We start from the raw sequence: 19,785 nt of genomic DNA, 5'->3' as shown, positions 1-19,785 counted from the left end.
GAAACCTAATTTTTAGCGGTATACGACAACTCAGATATTTTTTTTTGGAGAAAAAAATTCTGCCGACCTATGTGGCTATGTGTAAGGATCACCGGGATGTCCGACCCTAGAGGGGGAGGGGGTGAATAGGGTCGCTAATTGCTTTCTATCCTAGGGCTCAATCTATTTGCATGAGATAAACCTAGCACGTCCTACACATGCTAGTTATGACTAAGATTTATCAATGCTACTCTCTATTTACCCCTAAAAGACTTGCAACCTATAGCCAATCCTAATCAAACTAATTAGGAAAGTAAAGGCACGCAAGATAGAGTAAATGCGGAAACGTAATACGGTAAGTAAAGAGTTAAGGGAGAGAATATGCAAACTTCCGTGAAGACACCAAGACACACGATTTAATGTGGTTCGGTTAGGACACCAAGTCCCTCCCTACGTCCACGGCCACTTGTCCAACACGAACACGTGTGATGCCGAGTCTCTCCGCTTGATCACCGTCTTGCGTTCGCCACCAAGGCTCCCAGCAAGCAAAGGTTAAGTGACCCCAAGTCACCAAGACAAGGCCACCGCCACCGTCTCTCTCGAAGCGTCACCCACCTCTCGAAGCGTCACCCACGGCACCGTCTTCACTATTGGAGCTTCTCACCAAGAGGGGTCTCCTTCCCCGCACAAAGTGTCGTTGCGTATCCACACCAAGTCGGAGGGTCACACGATGAGTACAATGATTGCTTGCCGCAGCAAGGCTTCTCTCAAGGGAGCTCTCGCAAGAACTAATCCTTATTACAAGCACTAAGCACTCTCACAAGTGTGCTTAAGCCTATATGATGTACAATGATGCTCTATGGTGGTTGGATATGTTCTTCAAGTGTAGTAAGCTTTCAGCAACTCCAGCACTCTCCAGCGACATCAAATGACCCGGCCTTGGGGGTATATATAACCCACACACCCCAAAAGAACCGTTGGGAAAGGCTGACAAAATTCCTTAACGCCGGTTAAACCGACGCTCCAGTTTTGTCAACACCGGTTCAACCGGTGAGAGTACTTTCCCTTCTACTAGCCGTTACAGTCTTCCAATGGCTACTTGATCAATCGACCGACGCTCTCAAAACTAACGTCGATTTAACCGGTGAGTGCAAGTTCAGAAACCCCCAGAAAAATAGAGTCTCTGGACAACTGCACCGACGCTCACTTTTTCTTTATCGTCGGTTTAACCGGTGCCCGTAAAACTCCTGCTGTCTCTTCGGCCTCCAAGTCCATTACACCGGTGAGTGTAAAACACCCAACGTCAGTTAATCCGGTGCCAAGTTCATTGCACCGATGAGTTCAATTTGCTCATCATCGGTTTAACCGGTGATAGCAGATTGTCTTTGTCTTGATCTTTTCGACTTGGATTTCTTCACGGTCTCTTCAATTCTTGTCCCTTGGACCGAAGAGGCGGCCCTTCGGGCCTAGCTACGCATATCTTCTCTTTGTCATTACTTGAACCTAAAACCCTGAGAATGGTCATCTTAACAATCATATTAGTCCAAGTGTTGTGTCATCAATCGCCAAAACATTATATTGAAATATGGCATGAGAGACCATTTTCGCTACACTATGTTACCAACCTCTTACATGTTACCGTGTTACCAAATGAAGTAGCACCTAAATCGGTACATAAAAAATTAAGGGAGTGTCTCTATGTCAATCGATTGAAATATAGGTTATCTGTCAATCACCAGCAACAACCTTATTAATTGTTACTCTCGTATGTTTTCACTACACTAAATGTTAACAGGCCCCCAATTTAATATTGCACACCCGTTAACAGACAGCTCATATCGGGCGAAGGTCCTTTACTAGCATGTTGGGGTATATTTTATCTCTGTTATAGGCGTGTTTGTTAAGAGAATTGTTGCTACTGATCTCGCATTGCTCGTTCAAAAGTAATATCAATTTTATCTCCTTTCCCGTTCAAAGTAATATAAAACAAAAAAAATTACATGCAAACCTGTAGTAAAAAATTAAAAAAATTACACATAAATTTATGGACGCTTTGTGTCTTTTTTCCCAACAAAAACAAACAAAAAGCCCGAAATAACCATAAATTTTTAAAAAAATATAGGTAAATTTTTCGGGCTAACCAAAATAAAAGTAAACTTCTCCTAGACCATCTTAATTACGAATAAACAAAAATCCAGCCTAACTATCTCAACTAAAAGTCCAAAGACATCAAAACAACAACATGAACACACATATGTGATGAGATTGGACATGCTACTCAACATATGATAGTATGAGATTGTGTCGCAACGAACAATGCCGCATTAGCTCCTGAAACACATAAAAAATAGCTCAGTATTTACCTGCACTAGTAAATTCGTTTTTTTGAAAGAAACAGAGGGATCAGTAATGCTTCCTCCTCTTATGTAGGTTAAAACCTCAAAGCAAACCTTGACAATTCTACGAATATATTATTATTTGTGAGATATGTGAAATATGAATGCACTCATAAACTTTACACATTGAACATGCATATAATTTAACTGGCTGATGGTCAAAACTAACAAATTTTGACTAACAAATCCTGCATTTATGTAGAATACAAAATAAGAGGCAAATAAGATTTAATATTTAACCCCCAATTAGCAGCAATTTAAGCATATATTTATGAGTTATTCTCCAAATAATCTTACAAAGAACCCATAAAATACTCCCAGCAACTTCCATGCCTTGCGCCAAAACCTTGAATTGATGATATTGCATACTTAATTCTGCATTATGTCTTACTTCATCAATCTTTCACTCTTTTGCACCATATAGAACCTGGACGGCTGCTAGACGCACCCATAGGGATTTTGTCCGTTTCGTGAAAAGTTCTAGAGTGAAAGTAAAATTTCTTGCTACAAAATCAGTAAAGTTCAGTAAAACAAAATGCAAACTTGGGTAGAATTAACAAAACAAGTGCTATTGATGTGAAGCTAATTACCATCCCATTGATTGAATAGTAATTGGACCAGTCAAACTAAAAAGACATGATAAAATTGTTACAAAATACAATTTCTAAAAGTCTACACAAATTGAGTGCTTTTATATAGCTGGGCTATAATTTTTAATAAAGTACAACCAAATGAAACTCTGCAAACTACATAAGGGGGATAAAAAAGGATCAATATTTCTTAAAAAACTATATAAAGCTAAGTTTTTGAAAAAAAAATGATGGAACACAATGCCACATGTTCCCACTAAGCTAAATGACAACAAATTCGAGATTTTCCACAACACGCCAATTTCGCCTAGATGAAGAATTTTTGACAAAATAGAACAAGGCTAACAGGGTAGGCTGTTCATTAAAATAGGTGCATCACCTAAGGAAATGGGTAAATATGAGATAGTTTCATGGTTACCTATTTTATAATTCATTATTCATTATTATGCAAATAATTAAAAGGGGCAACAACAGATGAGTAGGTTCAGTTAAGGAGTAATTAAAATTTAGAACTAACACACAAACAACCATACATCTGTCAATCATACAGTTAAAATAAAAAGGTTGAATAAGAGACCATTTCCAATATTAGTGAAGTATGTTTTATCTAAACAGTATAAACCTACTTAAAAACAATGACATCATATAAGAAGAGAAGGCCAGGAGTACGCTCCAATTCCATACAAATGCCTGCTCTAATGATTTGAGTACCCACAATAGCATGATGAAAATGAAAGGATCCATGGAGCACGAATTTAGACTGAATTACAAGAGGTACTGGAATTTACGCTTTGTATAAGGTAAGCAAAAATAGTTTAATTGAGTTGCCCAAATAAAATGAGGAAGCCCAAATAAAATGAGGAAGCCCAAATGTAATAGTGAGGTACAAACTAGTTTGGTTTTGACACTAATCACAGCATACTCAATCAAGGAGTAATGGTTGACATAAAAGTTCAAGTTTCAACTGTTTAAGAAGCCTCCAAAACAACTGAATCAGGATTTGTTCAAACTACAAGAAAGCAATGGCAACTCAACCAGGGAAACAATGCTCATTTTCCATTTTTACTTTGAGGGAAGTAAAAAAACACAGACAAGTATGCAATTGAGATATGCCAAAGCACCTTTGTCCCCATATTGCTTATGGAGTGATCCCAACTCAGTATGGGTGGAATTCGTCATACCACTACAAGGTATCAAAGTCTGATAGAAAATACATACAAAAAAGGTAAAATTTGTCATAGAATAAAAATGAAATTAGAAAAATCAAACCATCAGGAAGGTATCTTCACGTCTTGGAAAAACTTTGCATCACTCATCTTTGCTTTAACCAATTTCTCCAAATGTTTTTTCATAAAAAAAACTTCCAAATGGTTTCTTGGACAAGGTGTTGCAGAAAACATTGTAAAGAAACAAACATACAGGTAAATCCTAACGGAAAAAGCATGAGTCTATATCAAATATAAATTTTATAAAGATGTAAAACTTACACAACTAATTAAATATTTATGTAGTCAAACACATCATGTAAGGACCAAATTTGAGAGTAATTATGTACAAAGCTACACTAAGTTCATATGCACTATACACGTTACCATGCTACTAATATGATAGAGGGATAGAGTAAAATTCAAAGCATATCAGCTATAAAGATATGATGAAAATACGGCTATGAAGGAAGATTTGACCTGAGTGCAAGTAGTAGAATACAAAATATTGTGTATAATTGAATAAAAAATACACTAATCTTGTTCCAGAAAATTACACAACTTAGCTTATATCATATCAAATTAGTTTGACTATGATACTAACTATGTCCGTAACTTGTGACAATTATTTTTTTACAAGGTGCAATGGGGTCAAAAGAACAAAAGTAATGCTTCTTTACAGGACTAGCTAGTGATGCTCTTTGTGTGACTACAGTAACAATGTTTTTTTAAATCATTTGAAATCCTACTAAATATGTCAAAGTCTTTGTGTGACAAAACAATTCAAGTTTTAGCTGGCTACTTGGCTAAAGCATGCAGAAGTGAAAATTATTGCAACTATATCATTCTGCTAAAAGGTAACCTGCCCCCCCCCCTCCCGCACATATCATGATTTATTGTCATCAACTGGAACCTCCAAGTACATGATGAGGGAATATGCATGCATAAGTACAGTTGTATTACCACAGATGAAGATGGGAGGGAGACAAACATGGAAGATGGGAATAGACAACTAACAGCCTACTAAGAGGAACTAAAATTTAACAAAAGGAATGTAAACAAAGCCCATATGATGAAGACATGCTCTAAATCACAAGCATAAGCAGGGCGAGTCATTACAAAAGCAACAACTACATGGGCAAGCAAGATCTAACTGATTTTGGAATGTCGGCAGACAAAAAAAACCCCCAAATGAACTCTAGTCAAACCGCAGAATCAAACACCACCTCTGCTGGTGTTGGGGGTTGTGGGCCCCATCCACCTCGATAGCAAAAAGAAGGGCAAAAAATCTATCGATTACAACCACATCCTCCATGAGCAGGTGCCTCCAGAGCTCCACCTGTGCATGCAACAGCAGAACATGAATTGAAAAATGGGAATCACCCCCTCTCCCCAATCTACTCTAACCAAACACAAATCGAATCCAGTTCGCCACTAAAATGGAACCAAAACAGCCCCAAATAAACACATCTCCTACTTAATCCTCATGCACAGATCGAACCCTGGAAAATCAAGTACCTCAAAATGACGGGTAGTACTAGATCTTGCCGCCGGCAAGGCTGTCGATACAACGAGGAGGTCGTCGATTCATCGCCGGTGGTCACCAATCCGACAACAAGATCACTGACTCGCCGCCACTGCTGGTTTAGTTCCCCACGCCCAACAACAACAACAACGAAGTGGAAGAGTTGAAATGGAAGAAACCGGTTCAGCACCCAGTCAAACAACCCTATTGTGACTAAATGGGCACTCACATGTGGACCCGATAACAACTAAACAGGCACACATACGCTTCGGAGCGGACTCGGCTGCGTTTTATTAACACATGAGTCTCCCTCATTCATCGATCGTTGATCCAACGTCCAACAGCATTGATTGACGGATATACGATATTTCAATCGTTTGACAGGGAGCAAATCTGAAAAATTAAGCAAAAAATATGAATAGATAGAGGAATCAATCATCCATTTGCATGTAAAATTTGAGATCAAAAGAATACTTGTGCTATTAGAAATAAAAAAGAAATTGGCATCTAAATAGTTGTGGATGGAACTGTTCATATCTGAACCACGATCTGCAACTGTTCATATGTTGAATTTCTCTTTTTTATTTCTTCTTGCATAAATTTTGTTTTAAATCAAATTTTGCATGCAAGTAACGGCTGTGTTTTTTTATCAAGTCATATTTTATTGTAATTTTACATGCACCAATTTAGGTACTAACACGGTACCACATACATAACCCGCTTGGAGGGATCCCTCAGCTGTGTACGCCCACGGACGCTTTGTCTGGCCCGCGGTAAGGACGCATGGATTCATCAGAGACAAACGTGGGCTGCTTGGCACTCATGTTGCCGTTGGGGAGGGTACGGAGAATTATACATTTACCCATATCTGTATTCAGAATTCAATTGCCCGTTCTATACTTTCTTCAAATCTACCCACATCCAATTACCCATATCCATTGGATAACAGATAATTAATGGATAATTAATTGGATAAAGTTAATTGGACGTCTTGCTCACCGACGACATCGCGGCCCTCGCAGTGACGCCGCTCGCGGGGGAGGAGACAACAGTAGCGGCGCCCAAGTACTGCAGCGCCTACTTCACGCCGTGGTTCTGGACATGCCCCGTGCTCTCCTCCATCTTCGCGCAGGCTCCACCGCCAGATCGAGGAGTGGATGGAGCTCCAGAAGCGTCATGGGGAAGCTTTGGGTCTGATTGGTTCCTGCATCAACCTCCAGCCAGACTCACGGGATGCAGTTTAAGCCTATTTGGATATCTGCACGAGGTAGCGAGCCTGGCTCCGGCGGGGCAAAAGGTTCCCACGAGCCTGGCTCCCGAGGAACGTGGAAATCGGTCGCACGCGGTGAGCCTGGCTGCCGTGATGCAGGAGCAAGCATGGGGCCAGCATCCAGACAAACAAAAATGACTGGTCAAGCTAGCTAAGCATATAACCAATCAATTGCTCTGGCTGGCCTAGCTCTGGGGAAATGTGAACCACACAACTTGACGCTGCACCTCGCGAGGCTGTCCAGCACGGGTCTGGATGGCTAGCACGAGCCAGGCTGCCGGCAGCAGAGAACCAATCAGGCCCTTTGGGACTGGCTGGATGTCGGGCGGCCGTGCCCGCTCGACGCCGTCTGGGCCAAGTAGGCAAAAATAGCTCGTCAATGGTTCATTGCTCGTGTCTTTTGCCATTTGCTTGCTCTCGAATCTGTCGCCATTGACTCTGTTCTGCTGACCACTTTTCCAACCAACCAACAGTATTTTTTTCACATACCAAACTAGCACCAGTCACCAACCAGCAGTAATTTTCTCTCACAACAAACTAGCACTAGTCATCAGCCGCAACCAGCAGAACAGAGTGATTGCTTTGCTTCTCACCCTGCCGAACCTATGATTTCCCGTGTCTCAGTATGATCCAGAGCTATCCTAGCTTTGCGTGAGATCCACTTGCCTGCACAGGTGTGCGCGTGGTGAGCGACGCGGCGGATGAGCGCGGAAGAGACGATGGGACAGGCAAGCTGGACTGAGGCTTTGTTTAGATGCCTAAATTTTTAGGTGTAAAATACTGTATTATTTTTATTTATATTTAATAATTATTATTTTGTTATGGGTTAATTAGGCTTAAAAAATTCATCTCGCAAATTATAGGCAAACTGTATAATTAGTTATTTTTTAACTACATTTAATACTTCATATATACATTAAAATATTTGATGTGGCGGAGAATCTTGTAAAATTTTGGAATTTTGAAATCAACTAAACAGGACCTGAGCAAAGAGTAGAAATGAGGATACCCTTCCTGTACCCTATCTATGATGGGGATATCCATACCCTATCCATCTACAAATGGATATAGCCCTGTTTGGTTTCCGTACTAGGGAGTACTAGGAAACTTTGATCGCTAATTACGGTGTTAAATAAAGTCAATTTACAAAACTAACTCCAGAATCCTGCGCTAGGAACCCTGAAGAATCTAATGAGGTCTTTGATCGCGTGATTAGAGGATAGTTACTATAGTATCACTGTAGCCAATCGTCGATTAATTACCGTTATTAGATTCGTCGCGAAAAGTTATACCTATCCCTAAAAAAATTTTGCAAATAGAATTTATTTAGCATTCCATGCATGTGAGATTCTTTTCTTAGATTATGTGTACTAGGAACCGTAGTGTGAACCAAACAGGGCCATAGTATTTTGTGTCCATCCCCTACCTATTTTACCGGATGTGGATTTGGAGAATGGGTTACCCAATGGCAACATGACTTGGCACGGTAGCTTTGCAGAGGTCGCCGGCAGCGGCACAAACCTGCCGAGTGCCGTCGCCAAGCAAGTATTTGCAGACTGTGCCCCGGACTATTTTCACCTAGCCTCCTAGATTGGACCGCATAAAAAATGTTATAGTTGGCCTCCTAATATTAATTGAAGTTTTAATCTCAGTCCATTTATTTACACATAGACCCACCTATTGGGTCACGATTTCTGATCATGATCCGAATATTTACACATATCAATTATTTACACATACACCCCTGGTTTGGATCGGAATTTGGCAAGGTACCTGTGGGCTATCTCATGGCGTGCGCGCTCTTCGTCAGCTCCTCTGGCTTTGATCGGAATTTAGCAAGGTACCTCTAGGCCGCCAACGCCGCCGTCATTCCCGGCCGGAAGAGAGCGCCAGGCAGCACCCTGCTCATCGCCCAGCGGAGTCCCTAGCAGCGGCTCTCCATTCCTATTTTCGAAAGAGATGGCGGTCACCATCTTTCAAAAAAAAAAGAGATGGCGGTCACATTAGCCAAGAACAGTCAATGGCTTAATACCATGTTCCGTCTTCAACTTCTCCGTCCCAATTTCCAGGCGGCGACGGCGCTTGGACTTCGTGCTCGACGGCTGAAACTGCAGGTCTGGAACTCTGGAAGATGAGTGTTTCAGTGGTTGTGCCCCTCGTGTGCGCAAATTTCCTGTGGCTTTCTCATCATGTAAACTTTCTCCATTTCTATTCATCGATCTCGAGCCTGCTGCAAAGAAGAAAAAGAACACAAGTAGCAAGTCTGGATTTCTCTTCATCACCATTAGTCGGATGCAATCGAGATTGTCGCTGGTATCATTTTCTGTTTGACCTGAAGAAGGTTCTGCGTGTATATGCTTCAGTTTCAGTAGCAAAGTTTTGGTGCCGGCTGAAACGAGACGTTGTTACTGAAACTTGTAGTCAACATGGTATGTTGCGGCTTTTCGTTCAATTCAGATGTATCACAAAACTTATTTGTGACTCTGAACTCAATTAACTTTTGCTTGCAACCTACTCATGCCAGTGGCGAATCTAGGATCTAAATTTAGGAATTATGTTGCTTGCAACTGTATTCATTTGTTTGTTTTCCTATTTCGATTAGTTTCTATTTTTAACGGAGCTTGAGAACCATTGCATCAAATTATTTTCATAATCCCTTTGAAAAAACTATTGGTTTCCTAATCAGTTTTAGTTTGCTGAAATCTCATTTTGACTATATTTTCTATTTAGATGAAATTAGCTCATATTTGCAACTAAAATTTCATCTCGAGTGTAAACCAATGTAAACGTCAAACGTACGTACAGAGCCATCTCAATCGGGAATATATCCATCCATTGATTGGGAAATAAGAAATAAATCACTTTCTTTTTTTTGAAAGATTGAAATAAATCACTTCCAAGTGCTTAGCTCCATTGGTAAAAAAAGAATATGCAGACATGTCCCTTTCGTAGCTAGGCACGCAGAAGCTGCTTAGACTTCGTTTGGATATAAAGTATTTTTAAAGTATTGGATAAATACTACGGTTTTACAAAATATGGGTGTTTGGATTGGTTTGAAAACCGTAGTACTATCAAAATTATAGTCCTTTTAGAGTTTTAAAAACTCCACCCAAGATCTCTTTTTCCTAAACCATGGTTTTGCATCGCTTTGTCTTATAAAACTAGAGTTTCTCGATACTATAGTTTTCTAAAACCACAACATCCAAACAGATGTATGCGGATCGTTCAATTTCAGAACCTTCAGTGAAAAAGACCGTCAGGGGGGCAAAATCAAAGGCAAAGTTGAAGAAGCAACAACCGTTACAAAATTCCAACTGTTTCACTAAAAAAAGCAACCATCAGAAACTGAACAGTCAAATTTACCAGCAATGTCAGCTCTACCGATACAAGTGGTCCAAAGATTATACTAGTTTTGGTTCGTTGGCTAAAAATGCTGCACGATCGTCCTCGAATTCGTCGAAATTCAGCTGGATCATATCTGCTGCACGGGGCACACAGTTTCAACTCCACTGCAGTTTCGTCAGCAGAGGTGACGATCGATGGACATGGAGATGAGTAGTGGAGCCGTGCCAAAGCTGGAGCATCCGCCGGCAAGGGAGGCGAGGCGCTGCCGGGTGCTGCTCGTCGCCGGGCTGGTGGCGCTGCCGCTCCTCGCGTTCTTCGTCGTCGGCCAGGAGAGCGCGACGACGGTCTGGGAGATGGCGAGTGCCAAGTTCACCGGCGCCATGAATGACGCCGCCGGTAATGCAACCAGTGGAAGAGCCGACGAGCTCCTCGGCGGGCTGCTGGCGCCGGGCATGCGCCGCCGGTCGTGCTGGAGCCGGTACGAGACGTGGCGGTACTACAAGCACTTCCCCTACGCGCCGTCGCCGCACCTCCTGCGCAAGCTCCGCGCCTACGAGGCACGCCACAGGCGGTGCGCCCCCGGCACGCCGCTCTACGCCAGGTCCGTCGAGCAGCTCCGGTCCGGCCGCAGCGCCGACGAGGCCATGGAGTGCAACTACATAGTCTGGCTCCCCTTCGACGGCCTCGGCAACCGCATGCTGTCCATGGTCAGCGGCTTCCTCTACGCGCTCCTCACCGACCGCGTCTTCCTCGTCGCCCTGCCGCCGGACTCCGCCGACCTCTTCTGCGAGCCCTTCCCGGGCACGACGTGGCTGCTCCCGCTGGAGGACTTCCCCGTCGCCAACCTTTTCGGGCTCGGGCACAACCCGGAGCAGTCGTACACGCGCCTCCTCAGCAGGAAGAAGATCGTCGTCGACAGCGACCCGGTGAATAACGCGACGGCGCCGCCCGTGCCGGCGTACGTGTACCTGAGCCTGGGGTACCAGCTGACAGATAGGATCTTCTTCTGCGGCGAGCACCAGCTCGCGCTCGGCAAGGTGAAGTGGCTGCTGCTGTACAGCGACCTCTACTTCGTGCCGTCGCTGTACCCGATCGCCGGGTTCCGGGACGAGCTCCGGCGGCTGTTCCCGGCCAGGGAGAGCGCGTCCCACCTCCTGCTCCGGTACCTGCTCCACCCGACCAACCCCGTGTGGGGCCTGGTCACCAGGTACTACCACGCGTACCTGGCTCCGGCGACGCGGAGGATCGGCGTGCAGGTCCGGATGTTCGGCTTCGCCTCCGTCCCCGTCGACGACATGTACAACCAGATCCTTGCGTGCTCCCGGCAGGAGCGCGTCCTCCCAGAAATCGACGACGATGGCGGCGCGGCGGCAGGCACCGGCAGCAAGACCTCCACGGCGATCCTGATCGCGTCGCTGTACCCCGACTACTACGAGCGGCTGAGGGCGAGGTACTACGAGCACGCGGCGGCCAAGGGCGGCGCGTGGGTGGGCGTGTTCCAGCCGACGCACGAGGAGCGGCAGGCGACGGAGAACCTGGCGCACAACCAGAGGGCGCTGGCGGAGATCTACCTGCTGAGCTTCTCCGAGGAGCTGCTCACCTCCGGGCTGTCCACGTTCGGGTACGTGAGCAGCAGCCTCGCCGGCGTGCGGCCGGTGATCCTGCTCACCGCGTTCGACCACAATGTCCCCGCGACGCCGTGCCGGCAGGCCGTGTCCATGGAGCCGTGCAACCTCACGCCGCCCCGGGACGTGGAGTGCCGGCGGGGCGGGGCCGTCGACGGGGACGACGTGGCCCGCCACGTCAGGGTCTGTGAGGACTTTCACAACGGGGTAAAGTTGTTTGACTAGGTTGCAGCGTCGTTGACTTTTCTTGGTCGTTGCTGCTTAGGCTGGTCTTAGGAGTTTTATGGTATTATTAAAACACATGCCACATCATCATTTTTGTTGAGTTGGCGAAGTAATTAGGAGAGGAGAGGTGAAAAGTGTTTTATGGTGATGAAATGTTGTTGGTCCAGTTACCAAGTCGCACGACACGGAACGAAACTCCCATTCAGATCAAATTCGTTTAGATCATTTTTTTTAAAAGATCGTTTAGATCATTTAAACTTGTAGCCTCCTTTCTTGCCCAGCAACAATTGAGGGTACTCCGGTACTGTAAATTTGTTCACATTTAGGTATCATTACATCTACTTCTATTTAGATCATTTAAAACTGTATCTGTAGTTACAGTGTAATATTCTGTTATTATTCTTTGTATAATATAATCCAATTTTGCTCAGGTTATTTGCTGTGGCAACCATATTAATTAAGTGATGTGTATGCCGTTATAGTTTTTGCCTCCAACTACCAACAAAATTACCTAAGCTAAACTTCTGATCTCACCTTATTCTTGACGATGATGAAGTTAACTTCGACTATTGAGGAAAGACAACTACACTTACAAAAGCTTTTAGAGCAAGTTTAGTTCCCAAAAATTTTCACCCAAAAATTTTCGCCTCCCCTTTGAACACATGTATGAAACACTAAATGTAATTAAATAACAAAACTAATTACAAAGTTTGGATGTACACGACGAGATGAATCTTTTGAGCCTAATTAGGGTATAATTAGCCATAAGTACTACAGTAACCCACATGTGCTAATGATGCGATCAAATGCATCAAAAGATTCGTCTTGCGGTTTCCAAGTGAGTTCTGAAATTAGTTTTTTAATTAGTGTTCGAAAAACCCTTCCGACATCTGGTCAAACACTGATATGACACCCAAAATTTTTTATTTTTGGAAACTAAACGCCCCCTTAATAACTTCATCAATAATTAGCAATGCAATGCAAGTTTGCAACCGTGGCAAGGAGAGAGGAACCCCACTCCCACTCTGGCCCCACTGGCAGTGACACGCGTCGTCTACTCCTGTGCTGGTTGAATCGGATGATCCCCTTCCTCCCGTCGCTCTCGCCGCCGCACTCCCTCCGCATTTTCCCCCAAACCCCACCAAAACCCTCGCGCCACCGCCGAGCAGCAGGATGGCGCCGGCGACGGAGCTGTCGGACGACCTCGCCGAGGAGATCCTGCTCCGCTTCCCGCCCGACGACCCCGCGCGCCTCGCCCGCGCCGCCCTCGCCTGCAGGCGCGCCTGCCGCCTCGTCGCGGACCCCGGCTTCCGCCGCCGGTTCCGCGAGTTCCACGGCGCGCCCCCCATGCTCGGCTTCTTCCGCAACACCACGAGAGCCCGCTTCGTCCGGAGGCCGTGGAGCTTCGTCATGGGCCGCGAGCAGGATCTCGAGGGACCCTTGGTCGTCGCCCGCTTCGTCCCCACCTCCTCCTCCTGCCTGGCTCGCACCGACCTCCGCGACTGGCGCGTGGTTGACGCTCGCCACGGCCGCGTCCTCCTCCACTGGGGGAACAGCCGCCGCCTCGCCGTCTGGGACCCCATGACGTGCGAGAAGCGCGGCCTGCCCATTATGCCCGTGTCCCTGTGCCCGGACAACTGGAACGCGGCTGTGTTCTGCGCCACCGCCGGCTGCAACCACCTCGACTGCCATGGCAACCGGTTCACGGTGGTCTTTCTGGTTATCAAGGAAATGAAGGTGTTCGACTATGTCTTCTCGACAGAGGATGTTGTATGGAGCTGTCCGCCCAATCCTGGCTCTCAACGGCATGACGGGCATCTGCCCTTGGAGCCCAGCGCTCTTGTGGGGAATGCACTCTACTTCGTGCTTCAGCCGGACAACAGAATCCTGGAATACAATGTGGGCACACGGGAAATGACTGTGATTCGCCTGCCAAGTGGTTGCTTCTCGGAACAGCGCATTGTGCTCATGACCACGGAGGATGGTGGGCTGGGAGTTGCCACTGTGCGTCAATCAAAACTCTGCCTATGGTCCAGGGAGATTGGTTCTACTTCTGAAAAAGATGCAGGATGGGCACAAAGGAGAGTCATTGACCTCAAGACGCTACCCATTCGATCCCTCTCAACCTCACCTGTTGTGGCTGGTTATGCAAGTGGCATTAATGTCATTTTCGTTCGAACGTGTGATGTGCTTTTCATGATTGATCTTAAGTCCAGCAGGGTCAAGAAGGTATGCCGCGAGGTCACTGGTGCCTCCAGTGTTTTTCCCTACATGAGCTTCTACTACCCAGGTACTACCGTGTTAGCCTCATATGCCATGCTTGTCTTTAACCCAGTACAGCTGTGCTTATTTGTGATGAAGAGCAATCAGTGTATGACTGGAATGTCACGATTTCATAGAAGAAGTGAAGAACTATTTTACTCTGACGTAGATAGAACCATTCTTTATTATGGCTGGATATGGCAAGAATGTATTCATATCTTTCAGCTGTTATGGAGAGATAATGGGATCTTGATAGATGGCCTGAATTTAAGCTGTCCCAGTAAGGGTCCCAGAAGAGAGATTTTTTTTTTTTGCCTCCCCCCTTTAACCACATGAGTTTCTACTCCATATATCAGCCTGCCGACTATATGTAACCCTCTACAATCCTTCGCCAATGATCTGTCGTTGTCATTGTCACTTACAAACATAGAAATATGAATGATTATATCTAACCTAAATGGAAGGTGTTAATAATCAGGTCTAGCTGTTACCAGTAAGTTACCCAGAGGAGGGATATTTTCTTTATTTTTCTTTTTTAAATCCATAACCTACATGCTTCTATACTGGTTATATTAGCTCCATGATCTATCATTGTCACTTAACAATCTACAAATATAGATGATTTTTTTGCTAAACATAGAGAGGTGGTTCTTTCTCGATTTTTCAGTCCAAATTCTCGAGTTATGAATTCAGCTTTGGATAATAAAATAGTGCTGCTTGCCTGTTTGATTGGCCACAGCTTGTTGGGCTTCTTTTTGGCTGGTTAATTACAAGTGTTGATTATGGACAAATAGGTTCTCAACTGGCTAATGATATTTTCGAAATTTGTGTACGAATGCAGTATTGGGAGGGGTCTCTACAGGTGATGGATCAAGAGGTGCCTCAAGTGCTCGACCTTGTCATTGTGGTGAGTACTGTAGGAATCATTGTGGGACAACTCTATAACATTAGAAGGTTATAATTGTCTTACTTAAAGGTGCTGTGTTTTGTTCAAGGGCCATTTCTTAATTTTTTCCCTAGACCATTGTTTTGTGAAGTCCTTCTCAGTTTGTCTGTAACTGTAATCTAGTCACCTCTAAAGTCTGAACTAACCTAGACTTTTTCAAAAAAAAAAACTCAATTAGGCTTGTCGATGTGCGCTCCTGAACCTTTGGCTGCAATGGAAGGTTGTGACGGATATGGTTTGCAGAGTATAAAATACCTATTGTCCTATTCTCAAGAAACTGACCATTCGAATCCTACCTAATTGTGGATTAGTTCAACTTTGATATATAGTGCTTTGAACATGAGAATTGGGATAGAAAGGATTCCACGTTCTATAACCTGAAGTGATTAATACTGTCAAAGATCATGTTGATTCAGTAAGCATCCATGAAAATCTTTAGGCTCAATTTGCAATATATGAAAGTTTCATGGATGATTATGGTACATACTGTTAGCGCGCCCCACCTAGCCAACCCGACCATAAAACCCAGGTGTTATAGTGGGAGGGGTGGGGGCTTGTATCCATAGTCCATCATTCCCCCTACGGCGTGCGAGCCCGGCGTAGCCCGCAGCAGGTTCTAATGCCCGGCGTAGCCCGCAACAGGTCTCAGCACACGAGAGGCGCAGGGGAAATCGCGCAGCGGAAATGCGTGGCCGGGTGGGTTCGAACCCGGGACCTCGGCTCTGGTACCATGTTAGCGCGCCCCACCTAGCCAACCCGACCATAAAACCCAGGTGTTATAGTGGGAGGGGTGGGGGCCTTTATCCTTGGTCCAACATTCCCCCTATGGCGTGCGAGCCCGGCGTAGCCCGCAGCAGGTTCTAGTGCCCGGCGTAGCCCGCAGCAGGTCTCAGCACACGAGAGACGTAGGGGAAATCGCGCAGCGGAAATGCGTGGCCGGGAGGGATCGAACCCAGGACCTCGGCTCTGGTACCAAGTTAACATTGCTATGCTAGAAGCATGACTTTTCCATTTTTTCTAAATCCAGTAGCAAGCACATGGAAAGGTTTAAAGGGTGGCCGACTAGCTGCAGACAGACATTGATAGGACTATAGGCCAATAAGATTGCATATCTGAAAGTTTTAGGAGAAACATCTATAAGCCATAATGTTTAAGAACATTTTATATGTGCATCCATTTCTGGAACATCATTCACACTCTGTCTATCGGTTAATGAACTGTTTCTTTATCCTTCAACAGCAGCACTGCAGCATGGGCAGGACACGACTCATTCAGTCGTTTCAGATGTAGCTAAACATGTGTTACCTCTATTGCTATATTGTCACCATAAGATTTCTCTGCGTCTACTGTTGCACCTTACTTTTACCAAGACACTGATCCATTGAATCTTTTCTTGGGTCGAAACAATGCAAAAACAAAAAAAAGGCTCTGTAGAATAACCAAAATGAAACCAATAATTTATCTAGCAAGCTCTTGCTTCTCCGGTTTATCTTGCTGGGCATCTGCTCATGAATTATCATAATATGAAGTCATACAGCATGTGAATATTATATTTTGAAGGGGGAAAAAATCTGTGAATTCTTTGAATGTTGCTCATTTGATCTTAATTATTTTCTGTTAATTTTTGCTCATTATTCTTCTTGTTAATTGGAATAATACGAAAGTGCTATATGCAATCAGCAGTAGGTGAATCTTATATATTTGATTCAAAAAATCTGTCAATCCTTTGAAGTGTGCTCACTTGCTGTTGCTGCAGGTCTTGCTTTTGGGCCAGTGGCTCAAGGGGGAGATGAGGACAGTGACATTGGTGGTTGTGAGCACTCTCATGACCACGGCATTGATGATGATGATAATGAGAGTGAAACTACGATGAGTGATGCTGATGATGACGACGACAATGAAGCTATGGAGGGTGACGAGGATGATGAGGATGGTGTTGAAGCTTACTTGACTTCTCTTCTCTTTTTGCTGCTTGCTGCCAGTGGGGGAGAATTACCATAGGAGAATTATCATAATCGTCTTGGCTGTCCTGGTTCTGGCTGCTATCGGCTTATCAGGGCATGGTAGAACAGAACAGAACAGCCCATCATCCATCTACTTATCAATTTTATTCGTGTATGGACATGTATGACTCTTGTAATAGTGCTACGACTATGGCTTAAGACGTTTGTGAACTTTGTGCCAGACTTTCATGGCTATTTGTGTGATGTCATGTTGGTTTTCCCTTTTTTATTGATATATCTTTGCCACATGCATCACGGATATTATGTTCACGCATTTTGTTGCACCCATGGATGCAGAGGGGTTTTTGATTCTTCTGCATTATGTCAGTCAGCCATGGACCGTCGCAGTTCTCAGCGCCAGCAACGCTGCAGGGTGAGAACTCGGAATCGCAGTGTAGTTGAATGAGTAATTCACATATACTAGTTTTCAGACTTTGTTGGACCTTGATACATGCTCAAATCATGTAATGTAACAATGGTGTCACAATTGCGACACGCTGAATCAGTCTTGTATCATGGCGATGCAAAAATTGGTTCCGCAAAACAAGGAAAATAAAATTGAGCAATTTTTTTGGTGAGCTGCTGCTTCTCAGCGTGTTTTTTACTCTTTACCACTGCCGGACATCTGCATTGCACAGTTCAAGTCCCTAGTGACTGCCTCTACAAGCGCATTGTTCTCATGACTGCCTCCTATTTATGTTTGCTGAGAGCAAATTGATTCCTCAACCAGCTCATTTTACCTTCAAAATTTTCAGGAATCTGTGCAGCATAGGAAGGACAAATACTGGGTGCGTGAAGTGGTTGACAAATTGAAGGTGCTCATACGAAGGCTTTTGTGTCAAGTAAGAATTTGATGGTGGTAATGGTGACAGTATAGGTTTGGTGGTGAACAACTATTTAGCACGGTGAGGTTGTTGCTGTCTTAAGTGTGCCGGCAATCCGGCATGCAGGGTTTCTGCCTCCTTTTTCAAGGAATCTTCTCGTAGAATTGTTAGCTTATCTCTGGTGTCAGTAGTTATTAAGCTTGGTTGTAAACTCTTAATCATGAATTATCCTCATTTATGTGTACAGTACTTTCATCTTGTGTCATGCTTTCATCTCACTATATATATGCTCAATAGATATGTGCCTGAGGAATTAAAGCACTTATCTTACGTGCCATGTCTTGGTTCAACATCCTCTGGCTGGAGCACAATACTGAAGAAGTAACCCCTGACATGGTAATGTGCGTTTGAATGGTATATTGTTGATATAATTTTTTTTAAATAAAAACTTTGAATGGAGACTTCATTGCAGTTTTTGTTCTGCAGATGGTTATGCGAAGCGGAGTAAAGTACCTATTCTTAATGTTCATCAAGCTCACTTTATTGGACATTGCAGTAGAGTACCTATCCCTGAAAGCTTTACTTTTTCCCTGGGTAATTGGATGGATATGTCTGAACAATGAAAACGGCTTTTATCTGCATGGGTTGCAAGTAGCTGCTGGGTTGCTAAGGAGGGCAGGCAACCCTGGTTGTTTTCCTAACCAACCTAATCAAGGTTGTTTTTGTTATTTGGTATTGATCTGGTGCTGGACTATCCTGCTGAACGAGTGCTGGCTGTGGGCACACATAACTATCAGATACGCACTGAAATTTCCAACTTTGGTTGTCTTAATGATCTGAGAACTAGATGGTATTTATTTTTTTGTTCATTTTGACTGTCTGAAAAGACCTGGGAGGAAAGCCTGAACTGTATGCTTTCTTATTGATCAAATAGATAACCTGAACTGCATGTCTCGCTTGCGAGTTGACCAAAACTTCTTGTCGTGTTGCCTGTTCTCTGTCCATTGCCACAGGTGAATCGATTGTTGACTGAAAAGATCTCAGTTGAAGATGTTAAGAAGATTAATGAAGAGTTGTGATACTCATCTTGGTCGTATCCTTCTTTTTTTTTTTGTCAAAAATTTCATGGTCATATGTCAAACTGATTCAGACATTCTTTCTCAGTTTGATAACTCAGCTGAAGTTAATTTCCAGTTCATGCTTATGACACCCACCGGGTACTGATATGTAGTTCAGTTTGCTACTTTGCTTCTCCTTCCTTAAAAATGTATCATTATGATCTATCGGGGCTCCCTGATCCATCTGCCACAAAAACATGCAATTTTTGTAGTCACCGTCTGCATATCGTATTAAGGTACTGTACACAACAGTTTGGGTGTGTTTGGTTGGTGGGTCGAAATGGGTTGGGACGGGTTCGACCCACATCGACCCGTGTTTGGTTGGTGGGTTGTATGGGTTGGGTTGGTCCCTGGAGAGGAATATACTCCTTAGATGCGGGTTGAGTTGATCCGTCCGATTCGAGCGGACCAACTTGACCCACATCGACGTCGTCTTCCTCCGTGAGTCCGTGAGCGCGTGGGAGGCGTAGCC

General features: G+C 44.3%; 2 protein-coding genes across 2 annotated transcripts; both read left to right on the top strand.

Annotated features, from left to right (window-relative positions):
- The first annotated feature begins 10,303 nt into the window (after positions 1-10,303).
- Positions 10,304-12,518, top strand: LOC120705600 (galactoside 2-alpha-L-fucosyltransferase-like). Its single transcript, XM_039990032.1, has one exon. The coding sequence runs from the start codon at positions 10,505-10,507 to the stop codon at positions 12,158-12,160; it is 1,656 nt and encodes a 551-aa protein (XP_039845966.1). The 5' UTR covers positions 10,304-10,504; the 3' UTR covers positions 12,161-12,518.
- Positions 12,519-13,266: 748 nt separating this feature from the next.
- On the top strand, positions 13,267-17,617 carry LOC120705599. The gene is made up of 3 exons (XM_039990031.1): positions 13,267-14,450; positions 15,264-15,329; positions 17,125-17,617. Exons 1-3 carry the CDS (start codon positions 13,334-13,336, stop codon positions 17,367-17,369), a joined length of 1,428 nt encoding a protein of 475 aa, XP_039845965.1. The 5' UTR covers positions 13,267-13,333; the 3' UTR covers positions 17,370-17,617.
- Positions 17,618-19,785: the final 2,168 nt, after the last annotated feature.

The sequence above is a fragment of the Panicum virgatum genome, chromosome 5K (assembly GCF_016808335.1).
Source record: "Panicum virgatum strain AP13 chromosome 5K, P.virgatum_v5, whole genome shotgun sequence".
Lineage (NCBI taxonomy): Eukaryota > Viridiplantae > Streptophyta > Magnoliopsida > Poales > Poaceae > Panicum > Panicum virgatum.
Note: the sequence above shows the minus strand (reverse complement) of the source record. Positions and strands in the feature narration are given on the sequence as shown.